At 40.0% G+C, this 23,282-nt stretch overlaps 1 protein-coding gene across 2 annotated transcripts; it reads left to right on the plus strand.

Moving 5' to 3' along the window:
* Nucleotides 1-1,681: 1,681 nt before the first annotated feature.
* On the plus strand, nucleotides 1,682-16,127 carry Atp6v1g3 (ATPase H+ transporting V1 subunit G3). 2 transcript variants are annotated; one of them, XM_052736571.1, is made up of 3 exons: nucleotides 1,682-1,763; nucleotides 11,719-11,837; nucleotides 15,954-16,127. In XM_052736571.1, exons 1-3 carry the CDS (start codon nucleotides 1,682-1,684, stop codon nucleotides 16,125-16,127), a joined length of 375 nt encoding a protein of 124 aa, XP_052592531.1. The 2 variants fall into 2 exon arrangements, with proteins under 2 accessions (XP_052592531.1, XP_052592532.1); XM_052736572.1 differs by having other exon boundaries at nucleotides 11,737-11,837.
* The last annotated feature ends 7,155 nt before the right edge of the window (nucleotides 16,128-23,282 follow it).

The raw sequence follows: 23,282 nt of genomic DNA on the forward strand, positions 1-23,282 counted from the left end.
TGGCCCCACCCCTCATGGGAGAGTTGGACTCCTCAATTGGGAGATATGGCCCCACCCCTCACCACGAGCATGGCAGAGCTGGCCCCAATGTCATGGGCATAGGAGAGCTGGCTCAGGCCCTCACCTGATGGGGGCAGTCCCAGTAGTCTAAACTGACTAGCTTAGCTAAAATTCAGGCCCATATCCACCCTAACATCTACCCCATCTATGACCTGCTGGAGTGTGTGAAGGAACTGGTCCTGCAGAAAGATAGTTACAGGATCTCCACAACTCAGTACCAAAACAGGATATCTGAGATGAGTTTCAGTGAGGTCTCAGTGATGATGGTGTGCCAGAGGCCTTGAACCAGACCAGTGACTCATTGTAATGAACATTTGCAGATAGGGCTGATTGGATGAAAGAATATACTGCATGATACACCACAGGTCCCAATGCCACTAGGATGCAGGAAGAAATGTCAAAAAGGCAGGCAAATGAGGAGTGAGGTGGTTTTCTTGTTTGTTTGGTTTGGTTTTTAATTAATTTGGGGGGGTTCTTTTGGGGAGGATGCTACAGGGGTGAGGAGTGGATATGAAAGGATTGGGAAGCAAGTGGGACTGGGGTGCATGATGTTAAATTCCCAAAGAATCAATAAAGAATTAGGATATATATATATATATATATATATATATATATATATATATATATATATATGAAAAATAAGCTTTAAAAGGCTTAGCTCTCAATTTTTTTTAATTTTTAAATCAAGGAACCTATTGATAGAAATTGACCCTGACAGACCTGAAGTGTTACTTATGAAGCTAAAGGCCATGAAAAGCCAGTCTGTAGATCAGAGTCTGAGTTAAAAAGACGTTTACCCCTCCTTTCCAATCAAAGTGTGGGATACATACAATCGTTACATTGCATTCTTTAATGTGAGTGGCTTTCTCATTTGTCTATTACTGGACAGAATCAGATGAACTATGAGGGCATCATTGTGCACTGTAAATAGGTGTACATAGACATCAAGAAATAGAAAAGCCGTGCTCAAATTAACCTCAAGTGTGTGGTACTAATTCCTCTTATTATTGATTTAGACACTGTAGTAAGATCATCTTGAACTTCAACAAAGCAGTACGAGAGGACACAGTGTGTCCCATTTGGTCTTTATTTCCTATCACCTGAGGCCTAGGACAGGAAGAGAATAGATCCTCTCCAACAAAGCCAGAAAATACCCTTCCTCGAAGAAGGAAAATCAATTTTCCTCAAGCAGAGACAGATAAAGGCCTAAGATAAGTATTGCAGGGACAAGGAACAGGGGGAAATGTTGCAACCTGAAAGGTAATTCAGCAACACGTCGGTATTTGGGGGTATATGATGGAAACAAGTGTACCTAATGATGTCTTACCCATTCCTTTGTAAGTAAACCCAACAGCCCATTAGAGCTGCCTTGTACATAGAGAGTTGAAGTCAGAGGCAAAGTGAATTTTCAAGTTCTTGGAGTGACTACCTTGCTTTTCTGGATTCCTCCTTGAGCTCACCTTGGCACTTAGCTCTCTGGTCCAATCAGGCAAGTTGGGAACAAACAGCTATGTGTTCTCTGTTGACAAAACAAGCTGAATTCTGTGGCTATCCATTAGAGGATAAAAGGGCCTGTGTGTCCCAGCTTCCACAGAAGTCACCTTCCACAGAGCAAGGCACCATGACCAGCCAGTCTCAGGGGATCCAACAGCTCCTGCAGGCAGAGAAAAGGGCCAAGGACAAGCTAGAAGAAGCAAAGAAGAGTAAGTATCACCTGTGAGGGGTTGGTCAGAAACTACAGAGGGACAAAGGAGAGGACCACAGGCCTCTTTTTTGGGCATTTAAAGTGTGATGTTAGCACTTCCCTGTGAAAGCTTAAGCCGTTCTCAGGAACTAGCCAGCCATAGATTCCACACTGCCACAGCAGGGTTGGGCTTTTGTTAATTGGGATGTTTTTGAGAGGCCATGTGCTAAATGGACAACTCCAGGTTAATAAGGTTATGGATGTAGGCTTAAGCCTGTCTCCACATCTCCCTTCACAAGCCCACATCTCAGTTTGCACAATACTGTGAAGAGGTTAAGAGACAAGCAACTTTCAACCCAAGTCTATCACTGCACAGCAACTAGAGCAGATTACTGATGCTTTGGAAACAGTCGTTTACAGTTCCATTAATTGGGATAAAATTTTGATAGCTTGTTTTCCCTCTCTGGGTAGCTTTTACATCCTACCATTTTAAGTGTTTCTGTTGTATTCTCCTTCACTGCCTTCTTGTTTAACCATAGATCTATATGTTTGTGTGTGAGTGTCTTCAACAAACTCCAGTTTTCTTCCTACTCTCATTGATATTCACAGTATGAATAAGGCGTCAATAGTATTCCTATTTCATGAATGCAAAAAAATTGAGGTTTTATGATTTGCCCAAGGTAATACTTTAAAAATTGAAAATATGGTGTCAGCCACCATGCTCATATTTACTTTGTTTACTCTTTTACAATGATCTTTGTAGAAAGAGAGGAAATGATGCTAAGAGGCATTTTAAAGCATGCTCAGGGTCACACAGAGAAGACATGGAACACACAAGGGTTGGATCGGGTCTGAGTCTACAGTCAACTCCTAAACAATACAGTATAGGAAGTTTACATAATTTTTATACAAGACCAACTTCTTGAATTCTGGTTCCCTAAGCCAAGATTTACGTTTTTTCCAGGATTCTAGCTAATATCACTTACTATCTAATTTATAACAATTTGAAGTGCCATTCTTCTTCATCATGACTTTTCCTGCTATGTCTGCAAATAGATTCACAATCCGATAGGGAGGGAACTGCTATGTCTCTAAAATGTTGCTTATATAACTTTCTGGTTGACAAAAAGGAAGCAGGTAGACAGTGTCCGTTGATCCTCTGATGTTTACAGTGACAATAAAATCATTTCCCTTCCTTACGGTGAATTGGTTTCTGAACACTCAGCCGTGTGAGCACCAACAACAGAAGAGAAGACTCTAGTGGGGATGACAGCTAAGGCAGGAAGGAGGAAGCTATGTGAAACCATTACTGAGATCTCTACATCCTTTTCTTATGACAAAATCATGCATGCAATCACAAGATGGCATGAATGCAGTAATTTTGTAGAAAGCCAAATGGTCTAGAACCTAACAACTTAAACAGTCTAGAAAATTCTAACGTCTTGTATTCAAATTTCTCTACTCATTTTCAAAACATCTGGAAAATCAAAATATTATAAGATACAATAGTGATGTTGTCTTTGCTTCAAGGATGGTACTGGGCATATGCCTGATATATTATTCTGTGATTCCAATAAAGAATGCCAACTCTCTCTCTCTATTCAAAGTGTGCAAAGAAGAATTATTACTAGTTATGGAAGTTGTTTATGGGTGAGCACCACTGAGGGCATTGTGCCTTTGAGTTCATAATGAAGATAGATAAAAGCCCAACTTCTTTCTCTTTCTGAAGTGAATATGCTGGCTTTGGGTAGCCATTTCTCAGAAATCATATTAAAATACATATTTTATTATCTGTGCTCCAAACAGTCATTTTATTAGCTGACAGCTTCATGTGTGGATGTATGTACACAAATTTATTTTATATACTCTATGTCTTAGCTCATGAATATCTGAGCCAACAATCAACTAATCAGCCTCTAATAGTATACAGATCAAGTTTTAAAACATTTTGAAAAACATGTTGCCTCCCAGCACCGGTGAGCTAAGATCTGCAGAGCCTGTCAGTGGTCTTCTTGTGTCAGGAAGAGGCCTGGGGACAGGTCGCACTGAACATGGTTGCTTTCCTCTTACTGTCAGCAGGTGGCGGTTTCATGAGAGCAGCACCGTCTTACTCAGTTTTTAAGGGATCTGTGGCAAAGAGAAATTCCACACTTGGTGTGTTGACCCTCCTCTCATGTTGCAGTAGTTTTTATTTCATTCATTCGGTTGGATGAGAAGGCTTGTGGCGCTCACTAGTTCTAAGCCCTGTTGATGTCGCCGCATGGGTACACCTCCGTTCTTCCTTCCTGAAGAATACCCATTCAAATGAGACAGAGGAACGACAGGGGCACATATAGTCACCGTTTTAACAAACACATCTACTTTATTTTCCATAAAAAAATGTTCATCTGAAAATGTGATATATAGGAAGTTTAGAGATTTGGAGTAAGGGTTAAAATAGATCATCTTCTCTTTCTTAAATCCATCTATTTGAAAGTTAGAATTTCAGGCAGTTGCTTCAGTGGGGTGGGTGAGCATACATTTACAAGAGAGGGAAACAGAGACATGAGAGGGAGGGAAGAGAGTTAAAAAAAAAAAGGAGATGTAGGCCTCCTCCAGAAAAAAAGGAATTGGCATAGTTTGCTGTTTTAGGAAAATCCAAGAGCAAAGAGGTGGTGGTATGTATATGTCAATGCTAGAAAAAAAAATTTATCTAGTCCATTAAGGAGGGCTGCCTGAGATCCCAGTAAAGCTGTTACATAGTAGAATGTGTACACACTTGAAGGGGTACAGATAAGGGACTGTAGAAATAGTGCACCAGGAGGAATTCTCCCAAAGTCGGTGAGGTCTGTAGCAACCAGCTCTCAAGATCCTCACTGGTGACTGACAGAGATGGTTTGGGGAGAGTAGGCGGGGCTGCAGAACAGGTGGGAAAGCCTGGTTATGAGACAGCAGAGAAGAAAATCCATTCACTCAAGTGAAACATCTGTGTTTCTTCATACAAATGATTTTGCATCTCTGAACTTCAGTCATTAAAAAATAGACTTCACATGGCTATATTGTTCTCTACAATCAATAATGTGACTAGTAATCAAGATATTTGAAGAAGAAAACTGTGTGTATATCACTGCAAACTGAATATATAGAATTATTTTGTTTATAATATCCATTTTTGATGCATATTGCTGTAAGTATAAATAATAGAAAAACTGTATAGAGTGGAGGGAAGCAGTCTGATCATTCTTGTTTAGTCCTGCTGCCAGGTCTGGGTCTCCAGCTCCTATGCAGGGAAACCTTGACAGAGAAAGCTTAAACTGATTGTAAGGCTCTCACACATATTTTTACCTGCTAAGCAGCCGTGGTGCTTATAAAGGGACAACAGGCTTACTGTACTTTGTCATACTTGGAGTCAGCATTCTTTCTGTGTGTTGTTCATTAATCAAAACAGAAGCAATATGTTGTTCCAAGACAAGCTACATTTTTACAAGGGAACATCATAGACTCGCTCTAGAGGTCCAGATCTGGCATTGAGCTGAGGCTTCACTAGAATTAAATTAGAAATCCAAGGTATCAGCACCAACAGGAGGGCAGGAGACTTGTCCTTCTCTGAAATACATGGTGGTTTTGTGAGGTGTGCTCTCTTGCAAATGAGAATACTCCATAGCTCCATGTGAGAGTTGCTCTTTTGAAGTGTTCTCATGTGTGAAGTTCAACATCATACAAAGAGCCTGTATTTTTTTTAAAGATTTATTTATTTATTATGCACACAGAAGAGGCTGCCAAGTCTCATTACAGATGGTTGTGAGCCACCATGTGGGTGCTGGGAATAGAACTCAGGAGAGATGGCTCAGAGGTTGGGAGCACCGACTGCTCTTCCAGAGGTCCTGAGCCTGTATTTTTAAACCATCTTATAGCATGTGCCATGACCTTTCATAAACACTTCAGTTATCTTCTTTTCAAGCTGGAGAGAGAGAATGGTTGATGTGCTCCATTAAAAGGTATAAACTGCATCATAGGATGTACACTAAAAGCTATGATAAGCACATAAATATTCACATCTGGATATGAAAAAAACTAAACAAACAAGAATTTGAAGACTTCTCTGGAGCTACAGATGATTAGAATGAGTAAAGGAACACCCTCTGGCTCTCTACACACTCAGTCCTCTCTGCTTGGAGCTGCCCTACCTGCTACAAATCCAACTTCTGCTTAATGCTTGCATGGCCTCAGCAGGTCACCCCCTCACCTGACTGTGCCCACTTCCTCCATCTCAGAATAGTTCTGTGAACAATATCACCTCATGATGTGGTCTTGAGTAACTGAGCTAAGACAAAGGGTTTGATACTTCAATCTATATACCAAGAGCCCAGGCAATCTCATCTATTCATAGTCCTCCAAAGAATAAACAACAGAATTGTCTTTCAAATGCTGATACTCTGTCCTCTGAATCTACCACTGAATCATTTTGATGCAAAATCTACTTAAGAAACATCTCTGCTTCCTATTTAACTAACATCAGCTCTCACAGTCCTTCAGCCTTGTTTTTGTGGGTGTTATCACCTGCCAGTTCTTGTAAGGCAGCAATTTACCCATTTGTTTCCAAATCTGAAGATAATCAGGTTATTTGAACAAGCTCCTTTATTTAATAAAAGCTTAACTCTACAACTAGATGTTTTGCTTCATGAGTACATGACTTTTAATAAACTAATAAAATAAAAGCCTTGTATAAAATTTCATGGCCCTGTCTTATATTCTTTGCAGGCCTGTAAATATGTCCTCTTTCTTTATGATCCACCGACTAACAGTATTTCTTGAGTATACTGTGTTTTCACATCTTTGAGTAGGTCATATCAAAACTACAGAACATTTTTGTCTAGTAACAGCATTTGGTTATATTTAATCCAAGATTTACACAGCTTTCTTATAATTTTGATAAGGAAAATGTAACGGAAAGAAAAGTATATTAAACATCAAGGAACACAGAGGTCAAGGGAAAGAATCAGATGTAGGCTTGGTAGCAATCATGGTCACCAGAGATGGCATTGCTGTTTGGTTTTGTTTTTCTTCCTGATGACTTGTTTATTTTTTCATTACTTTTTAAAAATTGAGAAAAATAATAGCATTCTTTAAATCAAGAAGGGTTTATCATCATATTAACAAGGCCCCCAAACCAAGAATGTTTTTCTAGGTAGAATAGGTCTTCCTTAACACACAATACTTCCTACCTCAGGACCTTGTGCTTGGTATCCCTGCTACCTGAGTGAGGTTTTCCCTTCAGGTCACTACAGGGCCATTTGTCTTATTCCTATGCTAACTTGCCATTTTATCCAAGAAACCTCACCTATATTAACCACAACCTGTCACATATTATCTCTACCCCTAGACTCCTTTATTCTTCATGTGTTCAATATCCCTGTCATATTATGTACATATTGTCTTCTATCTGTTTCCTGGATTACATTCAGAATACAGACTGACAGCAAGGTTTGTGATGGTGCACTGCTATATCCAAAGATCTAATATGTGACACACACTAAATATTCAGCAATACTAATTGACTAGGTGTCTCACTTCAGTTCTCTGTAGCATGTACACTGCTAGTCATGTCCTCTCTCTTTTGGTTTTCCTTACTTCTCTACCATATGCCTTTTTCTTTGAAGATTGGGTGTTGGCATTTACCCACCTTAAAATCATAGCCCTCTTTGCATTCTGTATACTCTCCTTTGATTTCTCCCCAAACACCATGGCCACAATTAGCACTTACAAAGACCTGTATGACTGACATGCAAATCTTCTTCCCTCCCAATCCATCCTCCTGAATTGCAGACCTAGTTGTCCAACTGTTTTCTGATTATCAGCCCTTGGATATTCTCAGGGGAGCCTTCAGGAGTCTCTAGTGACATACCAGGACCTGTCTTCATATCAGTGTGTCTTACTTAAAAGTATTCAGAATCATTAAACAACTACTTTTTGCTTAGCACTTCCTTGATATCCTTTGCTAATCTTCAGGATGACTCTAGTTAATAGATAGTTACTCCTGTCTGGATGAGAACAGAGACTCAGAAATCCTAAGTAACTAGCTCATGGTTTTTGTCTTCTATGTGATATCTACTATGTAATTCTGATTCCCTTCTAAGCTAATAAAAAGAAAGCCCATTTTCCCTTTACAGAAAATAGCAGTCCAAGCAACAGAGAGTCTTTCTTTGTGTCTTCGGGCCTTATTTGGATCTTAGGACACACAGTTCCTTGGCCTGCCCTAGGCATGAAGCTAAGGAGTCTGCATTTGAGCATTGCCTTCCATCTCCTACACAAAACCACTTGTAGCTTGCCCCAGATAATTTTTTTTAATTCTTTCCCCACACATTGGAACATCACTTCAATTACCTCCACCTCCCTTTTCTTTTCCAGAAAAAAAAAATTACAGAATACCTCTAAGTGATGACTGGTTAAATGTAGGACAGGTTTGTCTGCCTAACAGACCATACATGTAAAATCAACTGACTTTATTCATGCGGAATTAATTACAATGTCTGTCAAACTGGCTTAGAACAGACCTTTTGTCCTTTTTCAAATCCCAGATTGCCCTGTCCATCCTTACAACTGTCTGGGCTCCGTCCATATTTCTTCTGAGCTCCCCCCAATAGTCTTCTTGGAGTCCATGACAAAGCTGTGTGTTTAGAACCCTGGCTTATAATGTTAGCATAAAGACAGAAGATGATGGCGCGAGGTTGAAGAGAAGCCCCTATGTTCCATAAGTTTAAGGGTAGAAGTTTCTCTCTATAAATGTGATTTTCAGTGATTGTAGAGCATATAGAAGCACTATTTATGCATCATTGCTTTCCTAGGAGCTTGTATATTCTTTAGGATTTTGTGTGTTTGATAATGCTCTTCTTGGAAGCTAGGCCAGGATGTACATATTTCCAAACTATGTTGAATTAATAGCGTCTTTCCCATGGCAAGGACTAAATGTGATAGGCACTTGTGCACTCTCTGTGTCCAGCTTTATGCTCAAGAATCGCCAAACAAATAACGAGAGACTAAAGGAAACCCATCCCTTCTGGAACCCCTCTACAGCACCCTTCTCAACATTATTTAAAGTCATGATGCATACAATGAATACATTTTCTGAACCAAAAATCAGAACTCTTGGCCTTGTAAGTCTGTGTATCCTCATAAGTACTATGGGTGCATAAATTCAACTGCTATACCAAAATTCAGGTTGTTCCATATAATCACCTCTATGTTTGATACAGAATATATTGGGAATAAAAAAATATGAACTTCTTTTGGTTCATAGTAACTGTGTTTTAATACTTAAGAAATAGGTATACTTTCAAATTTTGGCACTCTTCCCATACACAGAGAGAAGCAAGCTAGAGGTTAATATGAGTGGATTTGATGAATGCATTTCACTTCACCTCTAACTAAACCATCGGCTTTAGGCTTCCATTTCTTCCACTGGGTTAAATCAGGTGTAGCATATGCAGGCTCTCACACAGCGGCAGCTGCTGAGTCTATCCAGAAAATTGCTGCGCCAGCAGTGATTTCCTGTGGCTCTCCTCTGTAATTGAATGAGAACCAGCAGGTGACCGGTGCCATGGCAGGGGAATCACAGACAGACTCAGCCTGTCACTGTGTGGTGGAACCTCATAGGGCAGTGCTGGATTCTGCTCAGGGCTAGGGCACACCGAGCTTTTCCTTTTATTGCCTTTTTGAAAAATGTACTAGTCTTAACTTTGAAACCAGTCGTTGTACATATTATGGGATTAAGATGAGGAAAAGGGATGTTTTGCCTCATTCATTTTGTAAGGTAATTATGTGTACAAGTCATTATCACTAAGAAAATACTAAGATATTTTGTATTTTTATCCTGATGTTAATGACAAGATGTGACAAGAGAATCTCCGTGAATAGGGTGTGTTTATTGCCATGAAATAGGTAGAGCCATAATGTCCTGAAGCATTCAGAGTATACGCTTGACAGTAAGCATTAAGGAAGTAGGTAGAAGAGAAGCCTTACTGTTAGTGTTTCGATAAGCCTCAAAGCATCACGATAATACTAGTTTCCATCGGACTCTGTATTTAAAGTAAGTGTAAACAAGGCTGCTAATTATCTATTCTGAACAAGTGTTGCCTAGTTCCATCCAAGTGAATCTGTCTTTATTCTAAACACATTTTCAGTGACTACTAAAACAACTCGCGCCTAGCCAGGAGAGAAATTTAGAAGCAATCTGCACCTGGCACAAATTCTACAAAGTTGCAGGCGACAAATAAATGTTTATATTAAGACTGTTTCTTCTTGTTGTTCCAGTGAGGTGGCTCAAGAGTTTAGCCCGTATGTGGAGGGCTAAATTTGAGTTTGATCCCACACAAAGGTGTAACGAAAGAACCCATTCTACAGAGTGAGTTTTCTTCTAATGGCCATACACATCTTGGCATGAGCACACACACTCTCATATCCACCCACATAGATACACACACAATAATAATAATAATAATAATAATAATAATAATAATAATAATAATAATAATAAATACAATTGAAATTGTTTTAAATCCCTTCTGGCTACTTAATAAGGATTACTTATCTAGTTCAAACTGTGTAGTATACGGTATTACAGTTAACAAAATTTGTAACCTAAATTTGAGACATGACCAGACAATAAACCATGTCAAATAAGCAAAGAATATGGTATCTTAATGACATTGAGAGGCAGTAGATTCCAAGAGAGAAAAAAATAAAGTACAGGGTCCCTTTAAAGTTTTAATGCTATGGAGCATTCATGCCTACCCCCTAGAAAATGGAGACTAGTGGGGACACAGCAGCCATTATGTTCAGCCTGTTGTCAAAAGAATGCACCTCGTGTGCGTGACTAATGATGCCTACTGTTGTGTTTGTTTAAGACTTTCATCTTACCTTGTCTTGTGGCTTAAGGCTTACACCTTCGCTCTTAATAAAAACAAAGGGGGTACTTAGCTAAATCTCCCAACCATTAAAAACAAATGGTTTTACAGCCTCTTTCAAGTCTCCCTCAGAGAAAGCTACTATAAGAAAAACTACTTTGATGTGTTGTGGGGCTTAATCAGACATTCTAGAGTAGCAAATGGGAAGAAAAAAATCCCAATAAAATGCCTTAAAAATTGAAAGTCATTTGATAGAGTCTGAGCTGCAGTCTGCAGTGATTTTGGAGGCCTGCCAGGACTAAATAGGATCCAGTTGGTGTGGACTGAAGGATGCCTGGCAACCAGTCAGGACAGAAAAATCTGACCAAATAATGTCTTTTCTGAGTAAGTGACAGCTAAAAGCTGTTCTCTGGCTGTTACTGCTGTGAGTATATGGGTAGATAATTTATTTTAACATATAAGTGTGAAAGAAAGTTGTTACTCCATGCTCTAAAGGACCCAACTGAAGAAAAAAGAAAAAATTGAATATTATTTTAATGATGTTTGACATAGTAGAAACATACATATATATATGTGTGTGTGTATATATATGTGTGTGTGTGTGTGTGTGTGTGTGTGTGTGTGTGTGTGTATATGTGAGTTGGGATTCATCAATGTACTTTAAAAGAAAAGTCATTTGCTGGGAGCCAAACTTGTATTCTTTAGAGGATAAATGAGCTACCTTTAATGGCTGAGCTAGCTCTCTGGCCCAAATATACATTTGTATTATTATTTTTAAAATGTGTTAATGTGTGTGCACCTGTGCACATGATGTGTGCTCTCACAGAGTTGCAGGCAGTTATGAGCCCTAGAAATGGGAGCTGGGAGATCCTCTACAAGAGCAGTGCTAGTTCTTAACTGAATACTACAGGTGGGGTGGTACACACCTTTAATCCTAACACTCAGGTGGCAGAGGCAGACAGGTCTCTGTGAGTTTGGGGCCAGCCTGGTCTACAAAGCAAGTCCCAGGCCATCTAGGGCTACATAGTGAGACCCTGTATCAGAAGAAAAAAAAATTTCCAATCATTGACACTGCTATAAGGGGTAAAAAAGAAATCTGTTGCTTCTCAGGAAAAGGGAAGCGACTGAAGCAAGCTAAGGAAGAAGCTGTGGCCGAGACTGACCAGTACCGGATGCAGAGGGAGAAGGCGTTCCATCTGAAGCAGTCCAAGGTGAGGGAGATGCTGGCGCTGACTTCCAGGTGCTCGGATGAGGTGGTCCTGTGGGTAAGGACTGAGGCAGAATGCTAGAACCATCTGCTGGGCTTCAGCAGACACAGTCTGGCCAAGGCTGAACATCCAACCGAGTCCTAAATGAGTTACTAATTTCACTTTCATATAAAAAGACTGCTCAGTTGCTGTCTGATGTATAGTGGGGATTCACGTTCACATCATCAAATAGACAACTGAAAGGATTGGTTGAAGTATTCTTACCACAGAAATATGTGTTTTGTGGATTGATGGTTAATAACAGAGCGGGGACTGATAGGCTAAGATGCAGAATTGAATTGGTTAGGCCAACTCTCTTTTAGCAGATGCATGTAGATACCCATCCCCGCTCCCTAGTGCCACACACACATGTAATCCCAGACTCAGGAGGTGGAGGAGGACCAGAGCTCAAGGCATCCCGACCCTGTTTCGAAAGCTAAGAAACAAAGAAATCCCCTGGGATTTCCTTATGATTCCTTGGCAAGTGGATACATTAATTCAGTGAAGTTTTCATTCAAATACGAAAAAGAGTCTGGCTTTTTTATACCATTTTTTAAGTGTCCTAAGTGTGTAGTAAAAGGGAGGTGAGTGATGGGGCTGGAGAGAGGCTCAGGATTCAAGAGCCTCTCTGCCCTTCCTGGGTTCAATTCCCAGCACCTATATCTGGCAGCTCAAACAACTTGCAACTTCAGCTCCAGGAGATCCAACACTTTTTTCTGGTCTCTGCATGTACATACACATACACATATAAAAATAACAAAATAAATAATAAATAAAAAATAAAAGCATGATGTTTTCAGAAAGGATACCACGTCATGTTGCAAATAGGTCTGAAAGAAAGTATTAACCTCTATATAGCAATGCTAAGTTCATATAATAAATATATTTTACCCCTTTAAAATATGACTATAATGCTATTCAAAAGCCTGCCATTACAAAAAAGCACAAGAGTTTAGACATTCATCTACAACTCTTTTTAGTGGGAAATACATGAAGAACTCATGGAGATTCAAAAATTGGACCCAATTGTAAAAATTTAAAAAAAAAAAAAACTTTTCTCAGTAAGTTCTTTGATCAAAATAATTTTCCTTGTTAGGCTAAGACTATAGCTCAGTGGTAGCATGCTTGCCAAGCAGGTGTTAGGCCCTGAGTTCAATTCTCAACACACACACACACACACACACACACACACACACACAATCTTAGCATAGAGTGGATCAGTCAGAAAAATAAATTCTTCCTATCAGTGTTTAGAAACCCAAATTCTAAACTCTCTCTTATCCACACATGTGAGTGCAGCCCTCGTGATTGGCTCTTACATTTCCTGCGTATTTTTAAACTTTCTGTTCTATTTGTGCCGACACTTCTCTTCCTAAGGAGACAAAGAATCCCCATCCATGGGGATTCATACTGTTCTTGGGCTTCCCATCCCTCTTCCGTCCAGACAGTCTCATCTTCCTTTATTCATGCTCAACGTCAGCCTCTTTTCCTGACCACCTTGTCTGAAATGACCTCTTCTAAAAATAAAGGAAAATAATGTTGTCTTTGATTTTTTTCCATAACTTTTATCACTATTTAACATATTGTACATTTACATTTATTGTGTTCATCCATCATTCTTTCTAGACCATATGTCTAGAAATTGTGGATTCTTTGTTTTGTTCTCTGTTATTTCCCTACATTTCCTATTACTGCTCCATGGTAGAACGTCCAATAGACCCTTGTTGAACTAACAAATCAGTAAGTGTTTCTCTGTGTCTTTATCCTGGCTAACAAAGCCTGACATGAGAATGACATGCTAGAACACAGAGGACAGCCATCACCAAAAACAGTCAGCTTTCACTATCTTCTGTAGGTGCTTCAGAAATGACAAGTGCATTTTATTTTTAAGTAAAAACAAAACTGACCATTGTTTTAGAAAGTGCTTGGTTTAAAGCTCATGAAATCTTTTTTCCTGGGAAGGATGCAATCAGATGTAAATCTGGCTGGAGATGTGCTCTCTGCTTTGGACAGTAATTAAACCTCCTCATCACTCTAGAATGGGCTCCCAGGCCAGTGTTACAGTTAAGTGGTCAAAGGTGCACATATAAAAGTCCAGAGCCTGTGCTGCATCAGGCATAGTATAAAACCACTGTTGCAGGTCGTCCCTGGCATGGTCCCCTTCTTGGTGTCAGCACCTTGTTCTGTCCCTTCGCCTGGAATATTTAAATTATAAAGGGAAGTGTCAAGTGTTGGAAGTTCTTAACATCAGCATCAATACGAGGCTACAAGGCTACAGAAAGGGTCTCAAAAAGGTTTGAAAATGGGCACATAGAAGTTAAGTAACAACACTCTGAGCCTGCATGCATCAAGGCATGCTATGGAGTGATCGGCTTCCAAATTATAAAACCCCCCAAGTGTTCAGGCTTTGGATAATGTCAACTACAAAACGCAAGAACTGAGTTATTTGTAATACCTAGGGAGCCTCTCACTTCAGTAATATGTGCTGAGCATAGGCAATAGTGTGACAAGTTTTTGCCTTTCAGTTTTTTACCACATAAGACTTTTAACTGAACCTTTGTTTCATTTTTGTAGAGACCCACTTAAGACACTGGGTTTAGAATTTTCAAGATGCATTTTGTGGAATTATTTTGTTAAGTAGTTCTCAACTGTTTTTAAACATAGAATTGGCTCTATGCACATCTGTAGGTTACATCTACTTCGTACACACTCAGTTATCATAATCCTTTTTACTTAAGGTTATTTTTCCTCTCAGGGACTGTAGCTTTGCAGAATCACATTCTTTGATTTGTTCTCCTGGTGCCTGGAATATAAACAGAAAAGAACTTAGACCCAACAACTGGGATTGTGTTTCGTTTCAAGGTTAAGAACCAGAAAGGTTCTCGTTTCTAGAGTTAAAGTAACCTAACAACTCTGCAACAGAAGCCAGTCACTGCTGCATACCTGGGGTTGTAGTGAGTGCATAGCTACTAAAACAGAAAGGAAACGGAAACCCTCAGTAGTCTTGACTTAACAGAACCATGTTTAAGAAAGGTCAAGTTGGGATGGTAGCTGAGTTGGTAGAGTGTTTGCACCACGTGCATGAAGTCCTGGGCTCAATCCGCAGAACCCACAGATGGGGCATAGTGGCACAAATGCTCTAATCCCAGCACTAAAGAGGTAGAAGCAAGAGCGTGAAGAGTTCAAGGTCATTATCAGCTACATGGTGAGTTTGAGGCAACTATGGGCTACATGAGATCCAGTCTCAAAAAGAAGAGGAGAAAGAGAAGGATGAGAGGCTGAGTTTGGAGACGGATGAATTCTGAGCAAATTTAACTTTTAGTGAAGGAGAACTCTCCAGTGTTTCTCTGCAGCACTCCTTTAAATTGATACCTTTCCTTGTTACATAATATTTTAAACCAAAAAAAAAAATGACTTGAGGGAGCTGATAACAGGATGGTAGGAAATGAAAAGTGAGAGGAAGCACTGCTAAATAAAGAGAGATTGGAAAGATCTGACTGTGTCTAAAATTTAAGAGCAACTAAATGAACAAGCGTATTTCAATCTGAAAGAAACCAGTTGAGGCGAAAACTTTCACTATTACACCTGGTGTCCTACATCTTTTATAGATATCTCCATGAGAATTACCTCAGACAACGTATGTTGTCTACATCTTCCTTCAAATTACATGTCTTGCTCTGTAAAATCAGGGAAACATGAGCTTAATGCTGTCTTTCCGGAATTGGAATTCAGAAAGTAAACAAAAGGAAATTTGAGAATAGAATGGATATTATTGCAAATGCTTTAAAGGTGATATAAAAAGCATGTGGAAGGCCTAAGAATTAGAAACCTGAGTGAAGTCCATGGAACGAGCCCACTGAGTTTTTAGGGATGTTCATCCTTCGCAACCAGGGTCTTCATAATCTCGTCTGTTCCCAGAAGAAAGCATTCTAACGCCCGCCCGTGCGTGCGCGCGCACACCCACACACCCACACACACACTCACACCATAGAACAACCATCAAAACTATGATGAAGCTTATAAAATAATTCAATTTGACCTAGCATATGTTCAAATAAATTTCATCTTTTGCTTTCACAGATGATGGGCTCTCAAAGCCACCTCGCAGATGAAATAGAAGAGCAAACACTAGAGAAGATAAAAGAATTGCACAGAAGCTACAACAAATGTATGGAAAGTGTGATCAAGCAGCTGCTAAGCATGGTGTGTGACATGAAAGCAGAAGTCCATGTGAACTATAGAGCCACCAGCTGAATGCTCCTCGTACTTCCAAGGGGACAGAGTGGGGGATGAGTTCTGTTAATATTAAGGGATTGAAATTGTGCATCTGAAGTTTATTGGATACCTACAAACTTTCATGTCACGTGTTTCACATACAGCATTGAATTAAAAAATAAATAACACTGTATCATCTCTCCTGGAAATAAGTATGACTGGCATTTAATTTGAAGTAAGTTAAGAAAGGGAGGAACTTGATTTCTGACACTTGAACAGAAAACTATCACCAGAGCCTTCTTAAGGTATATTTTCACACCTCTTTTTGTTGGCTTAGAAGATGCTCTGTTAGATATAATTTCTATATAATGATTTTAAGAAGGAGAACATGATTATGATCCTTATATACATCTAAAGTGAATATGCCAAGACTTTAATTAACCAGTCAATGAGAAAAACCATAGGATTTCATTGTTAGTTCAAAAAGCATTTCTAAAATCTTTGTAAGAACAGAGATAGAGAGAAATAATGTTACAGGTCACCTTAGAAGAAATGAATCCCATCCCTGTTATATTTACCTAACTGCAAGCAACATAATGGTATTCTCTCTTAAACACATGTTTTTAAGAAAGAAAAAGTGATAATATGACAGTGCAGATACTTGGATAAATTTTGTAGTTTGTAAAGAGGTGAACCTCCAACATAATGAATTAGTATACCCTTACCTTGGTCTTTGTATTAAATGAGCTAAATTCCTGAGAGCTGGGTACTTTGCTGTTCAATGTATAAATTCCCTTAGTCCTAGTGCGGAGAAAGTGTTAGTTCCCTTCTCATACTGGCCATGAGAGTCTCTGAACTTTACCTAGAGTTGCCTGGGAAACAGCGGTAGCCCAGGCTTCACCCTGGAAGTATGATACCTGTGTCTGTCCTTTTCACTTATTGCAAAGCCGCATCCCAGGAAGGTTTAAATATGCACCTTTGAGGATATTGGACACTAGCAGTACTGAAGTTGATTTTTGTTTGTTTTTAGAAACAAGTCCCACTATGTAGTTCTGTCTGTACTGGAACTCACTCTGTAGACCTGGCTTCAAACTCAGAGATTTGCCTGCCTCTGCCTCCCAGGTGCTGGGGTTAAGTCATGTGCCATTACACCTTGTACTAGTAGTTGATTTTCAAATACCATATGTAGACAAATTTTAATTCCAGTGAGATCAGAAGTTGATAGACATCATTATCATTTTTACATATTTTAGAATCTCAGAAATAGTCAACTTTATATTCGTTTGATGAGCAGGAGAAAATAGAAATTCCGTTGGGCTCCTTAGTTTTCCAATTTTATGAATAAGAAAAACCAATCAGATTAGTTTCTGGGCTTTATGTGATAGATTTCTCCATTACAAGAAAAACAGTGTATTTCTTACTAAACAGAAAAGTCCAAAACCTTCCAAAGAAGCCTGTCTCTAATGTGTATGTTTTACTTTAAGGGGAACAGACATCTAGTGGAGCTGTCTCCATTGTCTCTCTGTTGAGGAATTTCAACTAAGATTTGGAGAACCCAATTATGGAGAGAGGGAGGGAAGAGAGAGAGAGAGTAGGGGTTAAAGATATAAAGTGATGAGAGCTGCCCATTTGAAAAGTCATGGCGTGGACACTTCTGGGTATAGCTTGTGGTTTGCATTGCCTGGTGAGATTTAGTTTTCTGTCTCATCTCCTGAAAACCAAAAAGTCAACTATCTGCATGTGGACACTTAAGCATATTATCTTAATCACAAGTTAACAAATTTCTGAACCTACACAAGATTTTTTGGGGGACCTAAGCACTTTAGGAGCACATCAAAGTTAGCACATGGTTTTCTCACCAGTGAGCTAGTGCCACACAGAGAAGGAAGAAGTGAGTGCTGGGTACTGGCAAGCTGCATCTGTCCTAAGTGTCTGATGCCCCACACACCCCACAGGCAAACTGCTCACTGTCCCTATACCTCAGACTCTTTTCAGCCAAGACAATTAGGGGGTCTCTGCTAAGCACTTTAATATTTGATTCCAATTATGGAATTGGACAGGTTTTAAAAATCAGTATTAACTACTTACAGCTTTTTCCCTTCACTGCTTGTGTTTGTTAACTTCTTGATGCCCCCTGTCAATCTGAGATACTCTACTGCCAGAAGTACTAACCCCATCACCCAGTAGCTCACATATTTTTACATTCAAAAATGGTTTCATATCTCTGTTACTGAATGACTCATTTCCCAGAACTCTCACATTCTCACAGATGGTACAGCTGCCAAGTTTTACTTTATTTACATATGAAAAGATTTCCTATATCTCAAAGATAACCCACTTTGCTGAAAGCCTTTCCAGTCACACCAAAAAGCCTCATTTGTGAGCACGTCCTTATTTTTAAAAGATTTTTCTGTTCACACAGTTCTTCATAGAGAAATGAATACTCCTAAGCATATTTTAATTGTCTATTCTTGTTGTGATCTTCTGTGCACACACTACAAAAAGCGAAAAGGACCCTCCTGAGTTCTTACTCATCTTCACTACACCTGAAAACAAAACTATGCTGTTTGTCAAATTGGAGATAAATATAAAGATCACAATATTTTCCTCCATAGTAGCAAGCACACACAAAGCCGAAAATTAGCCAGATGGTGATTCTTGTATGTAGTGTCAGAACAGGGGAGGACTGGGAAGCTGACTTGCACTACATGGTGAGACTGTGCCTCTGCAAAACATAAGAGCCAAAACTTGTTATCGGTTAGTCACCACTACTGCTTTCTAGCTAGAAGTGGTAGATTACTGTTGGTTGAATATGCAAAGCCAAAGCGTTAGCTTATCCTAGGTCATTCTAGAACTAGCCCAGCCTAGTTCAGCAAAGCCACATATTAACTGAATTAAGCATCCAGAAGATCCATAAGCTCCTGGTTGATAATCAATTTATATTTATCGATTTTTACCAAATTGAACAGGGTGATTATTGTCTTGACTGCAGCTAACTATTTAAGTAAAACACAACGTATCTGTGACTCGGAACCATATACCCTCAACAAGAGAATGTGAGAGATGGGGAGGAGCAGTCATGGATAGCTATGAAAGTATAAAAATTATCGAGAAATAGTATTGTCCTATGAGGGAAATATGGATGTGGTATGCCTGGGCTAGCTTAGGTTATGACCATCACAGGGATAGGAAATCTTAAATCGTATTTATAAACTAGTTGAAATTCAAGGTCCTATTGGACATGAAGAGTAGAGAGAGGCAACTTTGTAGAAACAGAATCTTTTAGAGAGAAAGAGATATAGGATTCAGATCACAAGTGTCGTGGCCTCCCACACAGACAGGGACACTTGCACTAACAGCAATCCACTGTGGGTATGGGCTGATGAACAAGTGGTTCAGTAGATTAGCAGGAAGAAGATGAGAACATTCATGCTGGGTCTGGAGCTGTCAAATGCATCGTGAGTGGAATGATATCTGAGGGTCAATGGAACCTTCAAAAGAGGCCAGGAAAGAGGTCATATTTAGAAATTAAGAAGATGATTATAGATTCATAACAGGATCACCAGCAGCACTGAGTACACAAAGGGACACTTTGCTCTTTAGCTTCTGCTAATTGTCATCATGATTTGATTCTGCATCTGGAGTGGAACCAATGTCATGCTTTTGAAGTGAGATTGGGACTCTTGGGTGAAGGCTGGGAAAAGGCAGATAGTCTGCCTGCTTCCATTTCTAGACTCACAAAAAAGACCCCAGGTCAGCATCCTTCAGCACTAAAACTAAGTTAGAATCCTTCTCAACAGGACAGCAAAATCATTATCCTAAAAGAAAAAGAAAACTGTATTATTAGAAGTAATGTGCTAAAATAGAATACATATCAATGCACAAATTATTGAAAGGTAATGATTTTGCTTCATCAACTCCCACTGTCTCTGCACAGCTCTTCTACTTCCTGTGCACAGCTCTCCTACTTCCTGTGCACAGCTCTCCCACTTCTTGTTCTCAGATCCACACTCTCTTGAGGTCACCTAGCATTGCCAGAGCAAGGAGGGACTGGTATAAAGCATTTCCTTTCTTTGGGAAGTAACAAGAAGTATTTACTAATGACTTAAAATAGTTCAGAGATCTTGCAACATGGGCATATTAATCACTCAATGACCCTCAGTTATTTAACTAAGCTTGTTGAATTCTGCCCTGTCATAAATCTGCTCTATCATATATCTTGCACTCTTCACCCCACTGCTCCAGTGAATGGAGTTTTCCAGTTTAAAATCAGGTAGAATCTGAATGCACTAGGTTCCTAGCATCCTCAGATCAACTAAATTCCTACATTGCTGTTGTAAGCAGAAGGAATATTTATTATGATTGTTGCTGAAGAGGAAGATTGACAGGAACTGGACCATAATGTCTGGATTCATATATATGTAGTTATAGATGCTCTGTGTAGTCAGAATGGAAATTGTTAAAGAAAACAAACAAACACACAGGCTGGTCTGAATATGTCTATTGAAGAAGGCTGTAAAATAGAGAGAGCTACAGAAACTCACTATAATGTTCTATAGTCAATATACCTGAAGCACTATGAATCTCTGTGTATGTGCATTTGTGTGTGCCTGTGTGTGTGCACATGTGTGAATGCATGTATACATGCATGTGTATGTACTCATGACTGTGTGTGCACGTGCACGTGTGTGTACCTGTTTGTGTGTGTTCATGCACCTGTGTGCAGGTATGCATGTGTGTGCATGCACATGCGCGTACATTCTCAGGTGTATGTGAGTTTTTGTGACTGTGTGTGTGTGTGTGTGTGTGTCTGTGTGTGTGTGTGAACATGCATGCACCCATACCTGTATTTGTTTGTTTGCTCATTTGAGACAGAGTGTTGCTATGTAGTCCAGGCTAGCCTTGAACTGGTCCTTCTGCCTCTGTCTCCCAAGTGCTAGGATAATAGAAAGAGTGTCTCATTTTAAAAGTCAACTCTGTTATTTCTTCATCTTCAGTTAAGTAGAATCCAAAGTAACAGAAGTTTAGGGGATCCTGTTTTATCATGCTAGCACTTCCATTGAAAAAGCGTTAGAACTGTTAACTTGTTATTTTTATTAATGTGCAATCAATTAATAAGAACATATGTGTCCTGCAAGACAGGCCCCACAGATATTTAAATAGAGATTCCAGTGAACATGAGAACCTTGCCAATATTCGGAAGCCCTGTTTCCTGGTGGAATTCACAGTTTGCTGTCACAGTTCAGAAAGATGCTTTCCTAAGCACAAATGTAAATATGTCCAAACACCCCAAATAAACCCATCAACACTGAATGCGATGTGAATTCGAGTTGACACAGGAGTTTCAGATGGTAATAGCGCTGGAATCAGCAAGGCTTTAAAGAGCTCTGATTGTGCTGCTTAAAAGGTTCGTAGACCGCTGCTTTCAAAACGACTTTCAAAGTCTGTGATCAGGCAGTGAATGCGAATCAACCTGAAAACACCCCCACCCCCACTGTGGACTGAGTAATCCTGTCTAATACTCATTAACCGTTCTCATTAACTCAAGTCTTTGCTAGAGGTGGAAAACTCAAAACCACAGTACTCTCTGCTGCAGTAAGAGGTGAAATATTAGCATCAAGACCAGTTGATATAACGATAAGCTAATGCCCTCTCCTGGAATTTGTCTTCATCCCTCCGCTGCCTGACAAATCCCATTGGTCTTTTAATATTTCTCTAATCTGTACACTTCCTCTGTCCCCTAGGAAAGCTGGAGGCAGCCACCTGGGGGCCTTTGCAGCTCTTTCGTGGCTCTTTCCATTGTGCGTGCTCCTAGTTCTGCTTGTCATACCTCTCCTGTGCGTGACTTCCATCCTGACAGAATAGCTTCTCTTCATCTTTTTCTCCTAGGACCTAACTTGACGCTTCGAGCATGATATTGGTAAATGATTAATGAATGAATTTAATGTTACTCATATCCAGTAGTTGCTGTTATGATATGAGGGTGTCCGAGGTTATAAAATGTCAAACAAGAATCTCACATAGTCAAAACTTGCATCATTCTTAGAGTCTCCCATTGTTTTGCTAGAAAACCTAGGGAGGACCTTGACAGATGGCTCATTGAGGAACAGCACTTGCAGCTCTTCCAGAAGACCCAGGTTCAGTTCCCAGCACCCACATCAGCACCAGACAGCTCACAACCACTTGTAATTTCAGTTCCAGGACATGTAGTCTTCTGGTCTCTGTAGCTACCTGCCACCACATGGTGCTCATACACTCAGGGATATACACATATACACATAAAATAAAAATAGATAAATCTTTAAAAAAAAAAAAGCTAAGGGACCCGAAAAAACTGAGCGTGAGTAGGGGGTTAGCCTGGCATTTGGAAGGGAAGAAGGGGTGTCATGCCAGAAAGGAGAAGATTAGAAATGACCAGATAGAGAATATGATGCAGATGGAACTAAAGAATCCTATTTAGAGAGAAAGCTCACATTGTTGAAAAGCTCAGAGGTGACTATGAAGGGGCTTTTATGCCATTGTAAGAAGTGTGTTCTTCATTTGTAATGCACAGGGCTCGGGTGAGGAGCTTTGAGGAGCACAGTAGTGCGGTGTCCGATACCAAATGCAACCCTCAGACAGCTTGCAAGAAAGGGCAAATCTGGAGACAAGGGCTTCACACAGGAGGTCACTATAGTAAGCCAGGAGGGTGCTAAGTGGGTCCTTATCTACAGCTAGAACGTACATAAGAGCTGGGTTGAGAGATGACAAGAGGTAGAACTGGCCTCGTTAATGGGGCTGGCTGAGCATGCAGTGTGCTCAAGAACAGTACATTTTAAACAAGACGAAAGGACCGCGGTCAGCAGGAAGTAACTGCCTGCCCAGGAGGATTAAGGGCAGAAGCTGAAGTCGGCAGGCCTGCACCTACATCCCCCTTTGCTCACTCCAGGGCATAGATCCACATTGCACCCATGTAACTGGTGCAACTGTTGCTAGTTTCCTCATTCACACCCAGGGGTATCACCCTGTACAGAAGCCAAGACTAAACTGTCTCTGATTTCACGTGAATGAACTTATAACGCATTCAACTTTGCTTCTGCCTCTGCTCTTCTCTGGCTGGAATCTGGATGATAGCCCCAACTTTCTGTCCAGTTCAGTCCATTCCGATTCCTTCCCGCTTTCTAACAAAGGCCATTATCTTCTTTCCCATCCCAC

Source organism: Peromyscus californicus, unplaced genomic scaffold (genome assembly GCF_007827085.1).
Source record: "Peromyscus californicus insignis strain IS unplaced genomic scaffold, ASM782708v3 Scaffold_14__1_contigs__length_90479793_seg_2, whole genome shotgun sequence".
NCBI classification, from domain to species: Eukaryota; Metazoa; Chordata; class Mammalia; order Rodentia; family Cricetidae; genus Peromyscus; species Peromyscus californicus.

Coding starts and splice junctions, on each gene's coding strand:
- Atp6v1g3 (XM_052736571.1), top strand. CDS start 1,682: ATGACCAGCCAGTCTCAGGGGATCCAACAGCTCCTGCAGGCAGAGAAA. Junction 1,764..11,718: donor GCTAGAAGAAGCAAAGAAGA/GTAAGTATCACC, acceptor GGGGTAAAAAAG/AAATCTGTTGCTTCTCAGGA. Junction 11,838..15,953: donor TCCATCTGAAGCAGTCCAAG/GTGAGGGAGATG, acceptor TTGCTTTCACAG/ATGATGGGCTCTCAAAGCCA.